Source organism: Myotis daubentonii, chromosome 5 (assembly GCF_963259705.1).
Source record: "Myotis daubentonii chromosome 5, mMyoDau2.1, whole genome shotgun sequence".
NCBI lineage: Eukaryota > Metazoa > Chordata > Mammalia > Chiroptera > Vespertilionidae > Myotis > Myotis daubentonii.
In genome coordinates this window covers 24574705-24590179 of record NC_081844.1, presented here as the reverse complement: position 1 = coordinate 24590179, position 15475 = coordinate 24574705, and the positions used below count along the sequence as shown (strand labels likewise).

The following is a 15475-nucleotide window of genomic DNA, read 5'->3' as shown; positions in this document are numbered from 1 at the left end:
CATGTGGGGCAGAGCTTCAGTCTCCTCATCAACCATCCAGGGAGCAATTCAGACTTCCACACGGAGACCTTCCTCTCAGAGATCCATCCAGGTGAGCCTAGGAGGCCAGTAGATACATCAGGAGAGGGTCAAGGAGGATGGAACCTGAGAATTTTAACCTGAGTCACCTGAGAGTCCAAACAATCTAGGCCAGAGATAAGAGCTCACTGTGTTGGCATTTTGGGTGAAAGAATTAACTTGTAATTAATTTAGGTAACACAGTAAGAAAGATGTGTTTGTTGGAATCTGCATTATAAGGACCATAGTTGACAATAAAGTGATAAGAATGAGAGTCCAGTTGGATGACATTGTAGAATGAGTGAGATGCATAAAATGATTGCAGTAAAATGAAAACATATCTGTGATTTATTTTTAGCAAGAAGGTAATAGAAAATTAGGTGGGAAGAACAGTGCAGTGGAGTGAGAGTGTTTGTATTAAATTTCAAAGATTGTGTGCATTTGAGCATGTTTTGTGTTTATTAAAAAGATCCTGACCAGTCAGGGAGTTGGTCCCTTACAATAGCGATTTGTGAGACATTCATTGCAGTATCTTCTCTCATGCTGGGTATTCACATGAAAAAATAGTATTTAATGAGTCTGAAGAGGATACTAAATAGTTTTACTTTGAATTAATTACTTTATTATTGGCAGGGCTGCATATATTCTTGGATTTGTTACCCATTTACTTTCTCTATTGGAACAATTGGCAGGAATTCCTACCCCACACTCAGCCTTTTCTCCCAGTGGCCATGCATTCTTTACTTTTAAGGAGCAATTCTGGCATGCATTTAGGAAATATAAATTGAGGACTGACCAAATTCTAGGCAAAGGTATAGGGTGCTGAGAAAAAAGTCACTATAGTTATGTCGATGGAGAAATAGAGGTCACCCATTGTACCTTAAATCTTAATGCCACAGAGGCAGCACAGTCAGTTTACATTTATGCAGTGAGGCTTTCCTGTACCAGCTTGGGGGGGGGGGGGAATATCTCCAAATCTAATTAAAATTTCTTTTCTACTTCATGTGTGTTTTTAACAAAATGCCCTTACTCAAGGGAAGCTAATGAGTGATCATGTTCCTCAGGGCCTTTGTACTGGCTGTTCCTTCTCCCGGGGAAACAATTTCCCTCTTAGTCTCTCGCTCAGTCTTCATTGAGGTTTGTGTTAAAGTGTCAGCCGATGGCAAGTCTTGGCTAAACTCTATAAAAAAGAACACCCTCTATCCACTCTCTACAGTTAATGTGATTTACTTTTCTTTATAGCATCTCCACCATCAGATATATTATATTATCATTTTTATTTGATTATATTATTGCTGCATCATTAGTTTGTAGACTTTAGTTTTAAAGCATCCCATACTCTGAACAGAGCTAAAACATGGCCTACAGTCAATATATATTTTTCAAATGCATGAAAGATATCCTCAGTAAAAAAAAAAAAAAAAAAAAGTATACATTACGTTTGAAGAAAAGGAAATTCTAATGAAAACTGCCAATAGTGAAACATTAATGGGAACCAGATCACACAACAAAAATGGACATTATTTTCCTGACTCTAAAATATAAATGTGACATTTATTCTCAGTTACTAATGCTTGCTAATGTGAAAATTAGTTATTCATTTTTTTCTATCTTTTTTCTTTTGTAGTCACCTCCAACACATGGAACCAGGCAATGGTACACAAATTTCAGAATTTCTTCTCCTGGGACTTTCACAGGCACTGGAACTACAGCCCCTCATATTTGGGCTTTTCCTCTCCATGTACCTGGTCACTGTGTTGGGAAACCTGCTCATCATCCTGGCTGTCAGCTCAGACTCCCACCTCCACACACCCATGTACTTCTTCCTCTCCAACCTGTCCTTGGTAGACATCTGTTTCACCTCCACCACCATCCCAAAGATGCTATGGAACATCCAGACACAGAGCAAAGTCATCACCTATGAAGGCTGCATCACACAGATGTATTTTTATACACTTTTTGCAGTGTTGGACAACTTTATTCTGACCGTGATGGCCTATGATCGGTTTGTGGCCATCTGCCACCCCCTGCACTACATGGTCATCATGAATCCCCGGCTCTGTGGACTGCTGGTTCTGGTGTCCTGGATCCTGAGTGCCATGGTTTCCTTGCTACATAGCTTAATGGTGTTGAGACTGTCCTTCTGCTCAGACTTGGAAATCCCCCACTTTTTCTGTGAACTCAATCAGGTGATCCAACTTGCCTGTTCTGACAATTTTCTTAACAATATTCTAATGTACTTTTCAGCTGGGCTGCTAGGTGGTGGTCCCCTTGCTGGAATCCTTTACTCTTACTCTAAGATACTTTCCTCCATATGTGGAATCCCATCAGCTCAGGGGAAGTATAAAGCATTTTCTACTTGTGCATCTCACCTCTCAGTTGTCTCCTTATTTTATGGTACAAGCCTTGGAGTTTACCTCAGCTCTACTGCTGCCCACAGTGCACAATCAAGTGCAACAACTTCAGTGATGTACACTGTGGTTACACCCATGCTGAACCCCTTCATCTACAGTCTGAGGAACAATGACATAAAGAGGGCCCTGCAAAGATTCTTTGGCAGGTAAGCTTTTCAAGGGCCAACTTTACTAGGCTGAAGAATTGCCCAGGAATTCAGGTTTCAAGCATCAGAGTCAGAAGCCTGACACAAATTAATCCAACCTTTGGAACATAAGGAATAGTAAATACCCATTTATCTCATGAGTTAACACGACTTACTTTAGTATAATTTATTCTCTTATTACATATACTATAATTTCTATTGTTTTTCTGAAAGAATAGTCATGAATTATATTACCCCTAGGGACAAAACTATACTTGGCTGCTATTCATTCACATAATTGCATTGTAGAAGAACGTCTGAGACCACAGTTTTGACTTATATGTTCATCATTATTTTCTATAGCACTAACTGCACAACTCTTCTTGATAATGTAGACTTTAACATGCTAGGATGTTTTATAGCTGGTCTCCTAGTATTATAGTCTTCATTCTGTTATTCAACTGTGTGTCCATATGCCTACCTTAGCCACTGGCAACAATTGACTACTCAATACAGGTTTCCAAGAAATATCTACATGCATACATACATTTTAATAAATAGAGTGATCTAATATGGTTACAGTCAGAGATGACCTTAAATATGATGAAGCAAAAAACAGCCATACATTTTATTACTCTACAAAAATATTTTTCATGCTGAATGTCATTAAAGTGTGGAATATTGACCTGGCCCAAAGGCTCAGTTGGTTGGAGCATCCTCCTGTGCACCAAAAAAGTGTTGTGTGTCTGATTCCAGGTCAGAGCATATAGCTAGGTTGTGGGTTCCACCCCTGGTGGGGTGCATTCAGGAGGCAATCAATGTTTTTCTCTCACATCAATGCTTCTGTCTCTATCTATCTATCTATCTATCTATCTAGCTAGCTAGCTAGCTATCCATCTACCTATTTTTCTGTTACCTATCATTTACCTATCTATGTCTACTGCTGAATCTATGTCTCCCTTCCTCTCTCTCTAAAAAAATAAATAATAAAATAATAGTAAAAATAAAAAAATAAACTGTTAAATAGGATGTCCATGTATAAGTTTCCTTATTCATTTGGGTGAAGCCTCTCCTGGGCCCAGAGATGCTTTCTCAGCTGTGCCAAGGGCTGCCCCGCACTGTGCATGAACTGGAGCCCAGGAGCCTGGGAGAGGATCCATCTATCCTCCATTCACTCTGGAGCTGGAGGAGGAGGGAAGAGGCCTGGAGGACACATAATGATCAAGTTTAAGTCATTGAAGAAGGATAACCTGGGTTACTTTATGATCTTCACACAACCTAGTGAAAAACCAGCAGTAAGTTGCCTGTCTCAAAATGACTGGAAGTTAGATATTCTAACAGACCAATTCCACCCCCCCCCCCCAATCCTGAATTGTATATATGAGACTGTGTAAAAGGATCATTGGACAAGAAGTTAGAACATCTATGCACTAGATACAATGATCCTCAAGGTAAAAATAAAATTGGAATAGATGGCATACAGCAATTCTGTGATGATCATTGCATGGAAGTTCAGAGCAGCAACACAGTGCAAGTTCTCCAAACAAGAGTTCATGCAGGGCATGACAGACTTAGGAAGTGATAGCACAGAACCCCAGATACCCAAGATGGAATAGGAATTGAAAAGACCAGCACAATTTAAGGATTTTCACCAGTATACTTTTTTTTTATCCAGTTTACTTTAACCAAAGGACTTGTATGCATGCATATTAGCATAACCAATGGACTCAGACACAGGGGTGGTGGGGCTTGCCCTCGGGGGTGGAAATGGTGGGGGGGGGGTTGGGGAGAAGGGGTCAATCAGGGACAAAGGAGACATATGTAAAATTTTAGACAATAAAAAATAACAACTGTGATGCATCTATACAATGGAATACTACACAGTTGTAAAAAAGAAAGAACTCTTACCATTTGCAACAGCATGGATGGATCTGGAGAGCATTATGCTAAGTGTAATAAGCCAGTCAGAGAAAGCTAAATATCAAAAGCTCTCACTCATTTATGGAATATAATCCTATATAATACAGATGTAATATGCAAATTGACCCTCATACCCTCACAAGATGGCTGCCTATGACCAGGCAGGCAGGTGTTTAGTGAGAGATGACCAAAGGACTGAACAACCAGGCTGAGTGGGGTGACCAGGCTGGCAGGAGATTAGTGAGGGACAACCAAACAACTGAACAAGCATGCTGCTTGGGGTAACTAAGCCAGCAGGGGGGTTAGTGAGGGAAAACCAAATGACTGGACAGTAGGTTGCTTGGGGCGATCAGGCCAGCAAGGGGGGTAGTAAGGGATGACCAGGCCAGCTGCGGGAGGGGCAGTTAAGAGCAACTAGGCCATCAGGGAGGGAGCTATTGGGGGCGACCTGGCCAGCAACAGGGGGCAATTTGGGGAAATCAGGTTGGCACACAGAGGCAGTGAGGGGCAATCAGGCCAGCAGAGGGGGGCAGTTAGGGGTTACCAGGAAGGCAAGCAGGTGAACAATTAGGAGGCAGCAGTTCAGAATTGAGAGGGATTTCCAACTGCTGGTTTAGGCTCAATTCCCAGGAATTTCATGCACTGAGCCTCTAGTGAACAATATAAACTGATGAATAAAAATAGACCCAAAGTCACAGAAGCATTGAATGGACTATCAAATCTCAGAGGAAAGGCAGGGGAGGGTGAGGTGGAAAGAGATCAACCAATGATCACATATGTATATATGCATAACTGATGAACACAGACAATAGGGTGGTGAAGGCCTGGGGGAGGTGGGGCCTGGGAGAGTTGGGAGAGGTCAATGGGGGAAAAGGGGACATATGTAATACTTTCAACAATACAGATTTAAAAAAAAAAAAGATAGAAATCAACCAATGTAATGCCTGACATTAATAGAATGAATGGGAATAAAATTGCATGGTCATTTCAAAAAGAAATATTACCTAATAGAATGGACTGTCCTAAAGATTAAATCAAACAATTTCTATAAAATGATAAGCTCAGGTCACGTGACATAAAAATATCGAAATGTATCTCTTATAATTAATGAATAGTTTAAAATGTTTTTATTGAATTTTTAGAGAGAAAGAGAAACAGAAACATCCATGAGAGAGAAGCATTGATGGGCTGCCTCCTGCACAACCCCTGCTGGGAATCAAGCGTGCAAACAGGCATGCCAACAACCTATAGGTGCATGGGACAATGCTCAACCACCAGAGGCACACTGGAGAGGAAAATTAATCAATATTTTGTGAGGCTCTAAAGGATACCTTTTAACTGGTTATCCTATATAATAAAAGACTAATATGCAAATCAACCGAACAGTGGAACAGCCAGTCATTATGACACACATTGACCACCAGGAGGCAGACGCTCAATGCAGGAGCTGCACCCTGGTGGTCAGTGGGCTCACACAGGGAAAGCGCCACTCAGCCAGAAGCCCTGAGCTGAGCTCACAGCTGGTGAGTGCAGCAGCAGTGGCGAGAGCCTCTCCAGCCTCCACGGCAGTGCTAAGGATGTACAACTGACGGCTTAGGCCTGCTTCCCCTGGTAGTGGGCCTAAGCCATCAGTTCGACATCCTCCAAGGGCTCCCAGACTGTGAGAGGGCTCAGGCTGGGCTGAGGGACCCTCCTGCTCGAGTGCACAAAATTCATGCACTGGCCCTCTAGTATAAGTATAAAATCCCTAATTATTTTTGACAAATGTGTCAGGAAGCCAAAGAGTCTGGTACCGAGGATTGCATATCAAAGGAGTGCAGTTCTGCCATATTGAAGAGGAGAATAGCAATTCTCTAAAGACATCAGAGCTGTGTCCCACCCCTAATCAGACTTTGAAGAAAAAGGGAAGACAGGGATGGGATAAGTTAGTAGTAGGTCTTTCAGCCTCTAGAAAGCAGGAGACATCAAGACAAGGAGTCATAAAAACTAAATACACTGACTTACAACCTGGTCACCTGGGATTAGAGAATCATTAGGGAAATTTTTTTTACTGCCTATTCCAGAGGCCCATAGAGAAATCATGTGCTTAGAAGTTGGAATAGCACCTGATTAGCAGGTATAGAGAGAGCTGTAGATATCTCCCCTGTGCCGTCCTCAGTTGTACAACGCTGGGGGACAGGACATAACTGTTGCTTTTCATTCCTAAGCTGGCTCAGGAACTGATGCTTCACTCCTTCCTGCTGTCTCATGTGGGGCAGAGCTTCAGTCTCATCATCAACCATCCAGGGAGCAATTCAGACTTCTACACGGAGACCTTCCTCTCAGAGACTCATCCAGGTGAGCCTGGGAGGCCAATGGGTACAGCAGGAAAGGGTCAGCAAGGATGGAACCTAAAAAAATTTACCTGAGTCACTGTGTCTAATCATCCTAGCCCAGAGACAAGAGGTGTGCAGGGCTAGAGGCTCAGGGAAGGGTGTGTTTCTTTCTAATGCTTTCAGAGCTGCTGGCTGCCTGCATAATTGGCTCATGTTCCTTCTTCCATCTTCAAGCCAGCTGTGTAGCATTTTCAAAGTCTCTCTGACTCCAATTCTTTTGTCTCTCTCTCTCTTCAACCTAAACAGAACCACTATGCTTACCTTAGTCCCACCTGGATGAGCCTGGCTCATCCTCTATCCTAAAGTAAGCTGATTAACTCCCCTGTTCCTTGGGCTACCCTAATCCTCTCCTTGTTAAAAGATATATTATATTCATGTGCTTGGAGGCTGGAGAAACAAGAGAGAAATGTGCCTGCAGAGCAGGTACAAAGGTTTATAAATATCCCTTCATCTCGCCCTAGCTGGTTTGGCTCAGTGGATAGAGTGTCAGCCTGTGGACTGAGGGGTCCTGGGTTCGATTCCGGCCAAGGGCACATGCCTGGGTTGCAGGCTCGATCCCCGGTGGGGGGGGTGCAGGAGGCAGCCAATCGGTGATTCTCTCTCATCATTGATGTTTCTATCTCTCCTTCTCCCTTCCTCTCTGAAATCAATAAAGAAGTATATTTTTTAAAAAAATATCCCTTCACCTCCAGTCTCCCATCATGTGTAAACTTAGCCTGGAAGGAGTATGGTTATTCTTATTTCTCACTGTTATTTGTTTGTAGCCCCAACTCTGGCTGGGGACTGAGGCTGCACACCTCCCTGCTGTCTTGCCTGTGAACAGAACTTTAGTCTCAATCATCAACCATTCAGGGAGGAATTCAGACATCCCCACAATGACCTTCCACTCGTAGATCTTATCAAGGTGAGTTCAAAACCCAGCTGACCCTGTATGAGAGAGAAGGTCAGAGAGAATGGAAGCCAGGAACATTTACCTGTTGTCACCCGAGAGCTCATTCTACTTAGCCCAGAGGCAAGAGATTGCTGTTTGTTTGCTTGATTAATTAATGTATTTATTTCAGTGGCTACATAAAAATTCATAGTGTGACTGCTCCTCACACTTTTGATGGTTTTTCATACTCGTTATCATTACATTGCAATCATATCAATGATATTAAAATATGTTTAAATTATGAAATTCAAACTATGGTTCTAATCAGGGGTGATCCCCTTCCCTGCCCCCCCCACCCACCCAAAAGCCATTGAGCTATGTCCAGACAGATTTGTGACTGTCACACTGGAGAGGGGTGGGTGGAAGCATGGATGCTGTAAAAAACCTTCAACTCACAGGACAGACCTCACCACAGAGAACAGTTTGTCCCAGATGCCAACAGTGCTGAGGCTGTGAAACTCTGAGTTAAATAGCACCACCATTTGGACAGTATTATGTCATATGCGAATAATGACAGTTTTACTCCCTACTTTCCAATTTGGATGCGTTTTAAGTTTTCATCTTGTCTGATTGCTGTGGCTAGGACTTCCAGTTCTATGTTGAATAAGAGTTGTGAGAGTGGACATCCCTATCTTATACAGGCTCTTAGGGAAAATGATTTTAGTTTTTGCCTTTCAAGTATGATGTTTGCTGTAGGTTTGTCACATATGACCTTTGTAATATAGAGGTACAATCCCTCTATTCCCACTTTGCTGAGAGTTTTTATCAAAACTGGGTTTTGTATTTTACCAAGTGCTTTTTCTGCATCTATTTATAGGATTCTGCAATTTTTGTCTTTCAATTTGTTTATGTGATGTTCGACATTTATTGATTTGTGAATATTGTACCAGCCTTGCATCCCTGGAATAAATCCAATGTGGTCATGACGTATGATCTTTTTAATATGTTGCTGAATCTGATTTGTCAATATATTGCTGAGGATTTTAACATCTATGATCATCAGGGATATTGGCCAGTAATTCTCTTTCTTTGTAGTGTCTTTATCTCATTTTTGAATTATGATAATGCTGGCCTCATACAAAGAGCTTCAGAGGCCTCCTTCCTCTTAAAGTTTTTGTAATAGTTTGAGGTTGATAGGTGTTATTTCTTCGTTGAATGTTTGGTAAAACTCCCAGGTGAAGCCCTCTGGCCCAGGGCTTTTGTTTCTTGAGAAGTTTTTTGTTTTGTTTTTTGTTACTGTTTCAATTTAATCAGTTGTTATTGGCCTATTCAGGTTTTCTAATTCTTCCAGATTCAGTTTTGGAAAATTGTATGTCTCTAGGAATTTTTCCATTTTGTCCACATTGTCCAGTCTGTTGGCATGTAGTTGTTCATAGTATTTTTTTTCAATCCTTTTTTCTGTAGTGTCAGTTGGCACTTCACTAATTCTGTTTCTGATTTTATTTATTTGGATCCTCCCTCTTTGTTTCTTGATGAGTCAGACTAAAAGTGCATTGATATGGTTTATCTTTTCAAAGAACCAGCTCTTGGTTTCATTGATATTTTGTATTGTTTCTTTGTTCTCTATGTCATTTATTTCCACTCTGATCTTTATTATTTCCTTTCTTCTACTTACTCTGAGCTTTTCTTGTTGTTTTATTTCGAATTTTTTCAGTTGTAGGGTAAAAGAGCTTATTGGAAATTTTTCTTGGTTCTTGAGATAGGCCTGTAGTGCTATGAACTTCCCTCTCAGGATTGCTTTTTCAGGGTTACATAGATTCTGGGTTGTTGCGTGTCCATTTTCATTTATTTCAAGGAAGTTTTTTTTTCTCTTGATCTCATTGGTAGCCCATTCATTGTTTACTAAAATGGTATTTAGTCTCCATGTGTTTGAAGGTTAGGGGATGTTTTTTTATAATTCATCTCTAGTTTAATGCCATTGTGATCTGAAAGAAGTTTGATATTATTTCAATCCTCTTGAACTTGTGGGGACTTATTTTGATTTCTAACATGTGGTCTATCATTGAGAATGTCCCATGTGCACTTGAAAAGAATGTTCATTTTGCTGCTTTGGGTAGAATATAATTAATTAAATCCATTTTTTCTAGTGTGTTATTTAAGGTCGCTGTTTTCTTTTAGATTTTTTTGTCTAGAAGATCTATCCACTGATGTTATCAGGGTGTTATAGTTCCCTACTATGATTGTATAGCTATCAATCTCTTCCTTTAAGTGCTTTAGAAGTTGTTTTTATATATTTGGTTTTCCCTATATTGGGTGGATATATGTTTAACAGGGTTATATCCTCTTGTTGTATCAATCCCTTTAGTATTATATAGTGATCTTCCTTGTCACTTGTTTGGCTCTCATTTTGAAGTCGATTTTGTCAGATATGAATATTGTTTCAAGGCTTTATCTTCACTTCCCTTTGCATGGAAATTTGCTTTTTTCATCCCACCAATCTCATCCTGTGTGAGTAATATTTTTCTCAGCTGAGTCTCTTGTAGACAGCATATATTTGGGACATGGTTTCTTATCCATTTAGCTACCATATGTCTTTTGATTTTAGCATTTTATTCATTTACATTAAGGTTATTATTGATAGGTACCAATTTATTGCCATTTTAATTCTTTATGCCTGTGGTTCTCTATTTCTTCTCATTATTAAGATAGTCCCTTTAACATTTCTTGCAATGCCTTTTTGGTGGTGTTAAACTCCTTATCCTTTTTTTTGTCTGGGAAGCTCTTTATTTCATAATTGATTTTGAATGAAAGCCTTGCTGGATAGAGTAGTGTTGGTTTCAGAACCTCACTTTTCATTACATTGAATAAGTCATGCCAATCACTTCTTGACACAGTGTTTCTGTTGAGAAATCAGCTGAAAGCTCCTTTGTAGGAAACAAACTGTTTATCTCTTGCTGCCTTTATGCTTATTACTCTGTCTTGAACCATTGCCATTTTAATATTATGTGTCTTTGCATGGTTCTCTTGAGTTCATCTTAATTGAGACTCTACGCTTCCTGAATGTGTGTGAATTTTTCCTTTAATGGGTTATGGAAATATTCTATCATTTTTTCTTCAAACTAGATTTATATTTTTTTCACTTTCTTTTGTTCTCTACTTCTATGATGTGTATATTGTTACATTTGAAGTTTTCCCAAATTTCCCTTAAACTATCCTCATTATTTTAAATTTATTTTATTTTTGTTTCCCTGCTTTCATCCAGCTTAATTTTTATTCCTTTCAATGTATTCTGAATGTCACAGATGGTGTTTTTCATTTCTTTTATTTTAAATCTTTATTGTTGAGAGTATTACAGATGCCCTCCTTTCCACCACCACCCCACCCCCCCATTGCCACCCTCCACTGGGTTCTTGCCCTGCCTCCAGCCTTCACCACCCTATTGTCTGTGTCCATAGGTAAGGCATATATGCATATAAGTTCTTTAGTTGATGTCTTCCCCCTCCCCTCTCCTCCATTCCCTCTAAGATTCGTCAGTCTGCTCCATGTTCCCATGCACCTCTGCTTCTATTTTATTCATCAGTTTATTTAGATTCTATGTTTGTTGTTTTTATTTTTAGATTCTTGTTGATAGATAATTATTTATTGCCATTTTATTGTTTATATTTTGTATCTTTTTTTCTCTTCTTCTTCCTCCTCTTCTTAAAGAATACCTTCAACATTTCATGTAACACTGGTTTGGTGGTGATGAACTCCTTTTGCTTTTTCTTGTCTGTGAAGCTTTTTCTCCAATCTTCAATTACAAATGATTGCTTTGCTGGGTAGAATAATATTAGTTGTAGGTCCTTGCTATTCATCACTTTGAATATTTCTTGTTACTCCCTTCTGGCCTGCAAATTTTCTGTTGAGAAATCAACTGACAGTCATATGGGTGCGCCCTTGCTGGTAACTAACTGCTTTTCTTTTGCTGCTTTTAAGAATCTCTCTTTGTCTTTAAAGCTTGGCATTTTAATTATGATGTGTCTTGGGGTTGGCCTCTTTGGGTTCTTATTGTGTGGGACTTTTGTGCTTTCTGGACTTATAAATCTATTTCTTTCACCAGGTAGTATTCTTCATTTCTGAATGATTCTTATTCATGGTTTCTATGTCCTTTTTCATGCTGATGCAGTTCCCACAAAGTTCCTTGTAATTCCCATCATGTTCCTTATAGTTTTCACTAAGTTCCTTGAGCATCTTTATAACTATTACTTTGAACTCTATGCCTGATAAATTATTTAGCTCTTTTTCTGGAGATTCCTCCTTTTATTACATTTGGAGATTGTGTCTTTTCTCCATAAGCTGTTTCTTTGTGTTTATTTCTATGTACTAGATAGAAATGCTATGATTCCCAGTCTTCATGGAGTGGTCTTTCAAGGGAAGTGACCTGTAGGGCCCAGTGGTGCAGCCTCTTTTATCTCCTGAATTGGATGCTATAGAAATATCCCGTGTGTGTGTGTGTGTGTGTGTGTGTTTTGGGGGCTCTTCTGTTGTAACTAGGTCTTGATTGTTGTTGGGCCATTTGTGGGTAAGATCCATCCTCAGACTGCCTGACTGTGAGGCTCAACCCCAACCACATTGTGTGAGCTGTTTTATAGGTGCTGATCAAACAAAACCAGAAAAAAAAAACCAGACAAAGGAGACCAACAACAAAAACAACTGCAAAAGAAAAAGGTGAACAAGAATAATAAAAGAAGAAAATTATAAGAATACAATAAGAAAAAAATGGGGGGGGGAGACTATGAAAGGAAAGAAGGGAGAGAAAAAATAAGAATAAAGAATAAGAAGAAAAATAGTGAAAAAGAAAAAAGGAAAAATAAGTGAAAGAAAGAAAATAGAGCAAAAAAGGAAAGAGAAACATAAGAGATGTGAAAAAAGGAGAGAGAAAAAATAATAACAAATCAATAAAAAGAAAATGATGAAATAAAAAAACAAAGTGGAGTTCATCTAGGCAGAATTTGGTGCACTCCTGGGATCTCCCTTTGTATCCTTCTCTTATTTTTGTCTGAGGCTGACTATTTTGTATGTTGACTCGGGACCTCCTAGTAGGGACTTTGGTGCTAGCCAACATCAGAAGCTGCCCACATTTGGTTCTCGGCAACCTATTTGAAGCTTGAAGTGATCCCCCTTTGTGCCTGCCTCCACTGAGCTGAACTGCAGGGGAGGGACCAGGCTGCTCTCCAAGGTCAGCTTTATAGCAGTGTGGGCCTCAAAGGGGGGTCAGCAAACATCCCAAGGCACTTTGGGATCCACCTTGTCCACCTATTAATGCCCACTTGCTATCAGATGTAGTCACTGAAAAAACTGTTTCTGAAAGGGCTGTTGGCAGAATCAGGAAGATGGGGGAGGTGCCATTCAAACTTCAGGGAAGATGGTGGGTGTGTTCCCCTGTCCCAGAGCCACACACCTGAGACTCTTCCAGAATACAGTGTAACCATGGTTCTCAAACTTAATTTATTCCAGAAGGCTGTTTGACAAGAGATTTGTTTGAAAATAAAACCATTTTTTCTCCATTAGAAATAATGTAAATTGAATTACTTCGTTCCAGATCCCCAAATGATTTCCTGTTTTAACCATATTATACAGAGTACATATCTACAGTACTGTATAATCTAGAAACAAACACTTCTTTGCTTAATGAATTGAGCCACCCCTTACTAGCCTTAAATGAATCACTGTCAGCACTCATTCCAGGGGTGCAGTATTCACTTTTTCACATATCATTGCCTCCAAAACGCTGTCACAGGCTAACTGCTTTTCTTTATCCAAATCAACAACAGTTTTTGTACCTCTTCAATTGCCTATGGTCTTTGTTTTGTGAGCACTTTCATGCCCTTAGCAACATCAGCACATCTGATGGCCTCTTTAGGTTTTAAAATTTCACTAATCATCCATTTCACCAACAACAAAAGCAAAACAAACAACAGGAAAAAAACCTAGATGAAAATATTCACAGCACTGTATACTTGACTCTCATTCTTTCCTTTGTTTGTGTCTTGCAAGATGCTTTTGATCATGCACAAAATTTGTTTGACAATCAATTCATGGTTTCTCTGAACAACTTGGTCAAGACCTGAACTGTTCAAGTTGGGACACATTTGAGAACCCAGGTTAGACTATATTTCCCTAACGTTGCAGGGTGAATCCACTCATAGGCAGGACAGTGGGGTCTGCTGGAAGTCAGTAATTTCTATCAGCTCTCCAATGAGGGGGAGGTGCCAGTCAGGTTCCCAGGAAAGTTTGGAGAATGGCCTCACCCCCAAAGCCAGTCACTGATGCTTCCTGAGTCTGACCAGACCTGTAGGTTGGGCTTCTGCAGCGAAGGGGAGGGGTTTGGACCTCTCAGGAAAAAATGGCTGTTGCAGAATTGGGGAGGATGACTGAGCACAGCTATCTTGGAAGCTACTCTCCATGTCTCTCTCCAATGCTTCTAACCCCAGATAGTTCTCAGGCGACTCCAGTCTGCTCCACCCTCCTCCACTGAAGCCAGGGTGAGTGGCTGTGAACTAAAATTCTGTGATCTGACTCTTTAAAAAACAACGTGGCTTCCTCTGTGGAAAATAGTGTGGAATATCCTCAAAATATTAAAAATGCAACTCCCATTTGACCCAGTGATCCCACTCCTGAGAATATATCCTAAGAAATCAGAAATACCAATCAGAAAGAATATATGCACCCCTATGTTCACAGCAGCGCAATTTACAATAGCTAAGATTCAGAAACAGCCCAACTGCCTATCAGTACATGAGTGAATAAAAAAAACTGTGCTACATTTACACAATAGAAGACTACTTAGCTATAAAAAGGAAAGAACTCACCATTGGGAAACATGTGGATGGATATGGAAAGTACTATGCTAAGTGAAATAAGCCAGTGAGAGAAAGACAAGTATCACATGACCTCACTCACATGTGGAATCTAATGAACAAAATAAACTGACAAACAAAACTGATCCAGAGACATAGAAGAATGGAACAGACTTTTGAACCTCAGAGGGAAGGTAGGGGAGGGTGAGTGAGTGGGAAGAGACCAAAGAACTTATATGCATACTAGAGGCCCATTGCATGAAGAGATTCATGCAATAGGCCTTCCTTCCCCTGGCAGTCAGCACCAGTTTTCCTCCAGCACCTGAGACCCAGGCTTTTGCTCTGGCCACAGCGGAGAAGCCAAGCCTGGAGGCTTCTCTGCTCCAGCCACAGCGGAGAAGTCAAGCCTCTTCAGTCTTCAGTCATTTTCAGTTTTCAGTCTTTAGTCTTCGCTCCATGCCTGCATATGCAAATTAACCCACCATCTTTGTTGGGTTAACTTGCATACTCACTCCTAATTGGCTGTTGGGCATAGTGGAGTGACAACCAATTTGCATGTTTCTCTTTTATTAGTGTAGATATGCATAACCCATGGACACAGAGAATGGGGTGATGAAGGTCTGAACTAGAGGACAAGGAGCGGGCTGGAAGAAGTCAATGGAGGAAACAAGGGAGCATATGTAATACTTTCAATAATAAATATTTTAAAAATAAAAATATATAAGTAAATAAAAACAAAATGGCTTTATCTCCAGCAGGCTCTATTGCACCTTGCTTGAGAAGCCCTGCTGCTTTTCATTGATGGAAGCTCTGTGGGTAGGTGTTCCTGGCTCTGGCCCGGGAAGCTGGAGAGCCCAGCCTGGTATAGGGGCCT

The 15475-nt window shown here is 40.4% G+C and overlaps 1 protein-coding gene and 1 pseudogene across 1 annotated transcript; one reads left to right on the top strand and one right to left on the bottom strand.

The window, feature by feature from the left end:
* Window positions 1–15475, bottom strand: part of LOC132234517 (adhesion G protein-coupled receptor E2-like) — a 674172-nt pseudogene that overhangs the window by 414433 nt on the left and 244264 nt on the right.
* LOC132234164 (olfactory receptor 7A5-like) lies at window positions 1698–2621 on the top strand. The gene has a single exon (XM_059695209.1). The coding sequence runs from the start codon at window positions 1698–1700 to the stop codon at window positions 2619–2621; it is 924 nt and encodes a 307-aa protein (XP_059551192.1).

Coding starts and splice junctions, on each gene's coding strand:
- LOC132234164 (XM_059695209.1), top strand. CDS start 1,698: ATGGAACCAGGCAATGGTACACAAATTTCAGAATTTCTTCTCCTGGGA.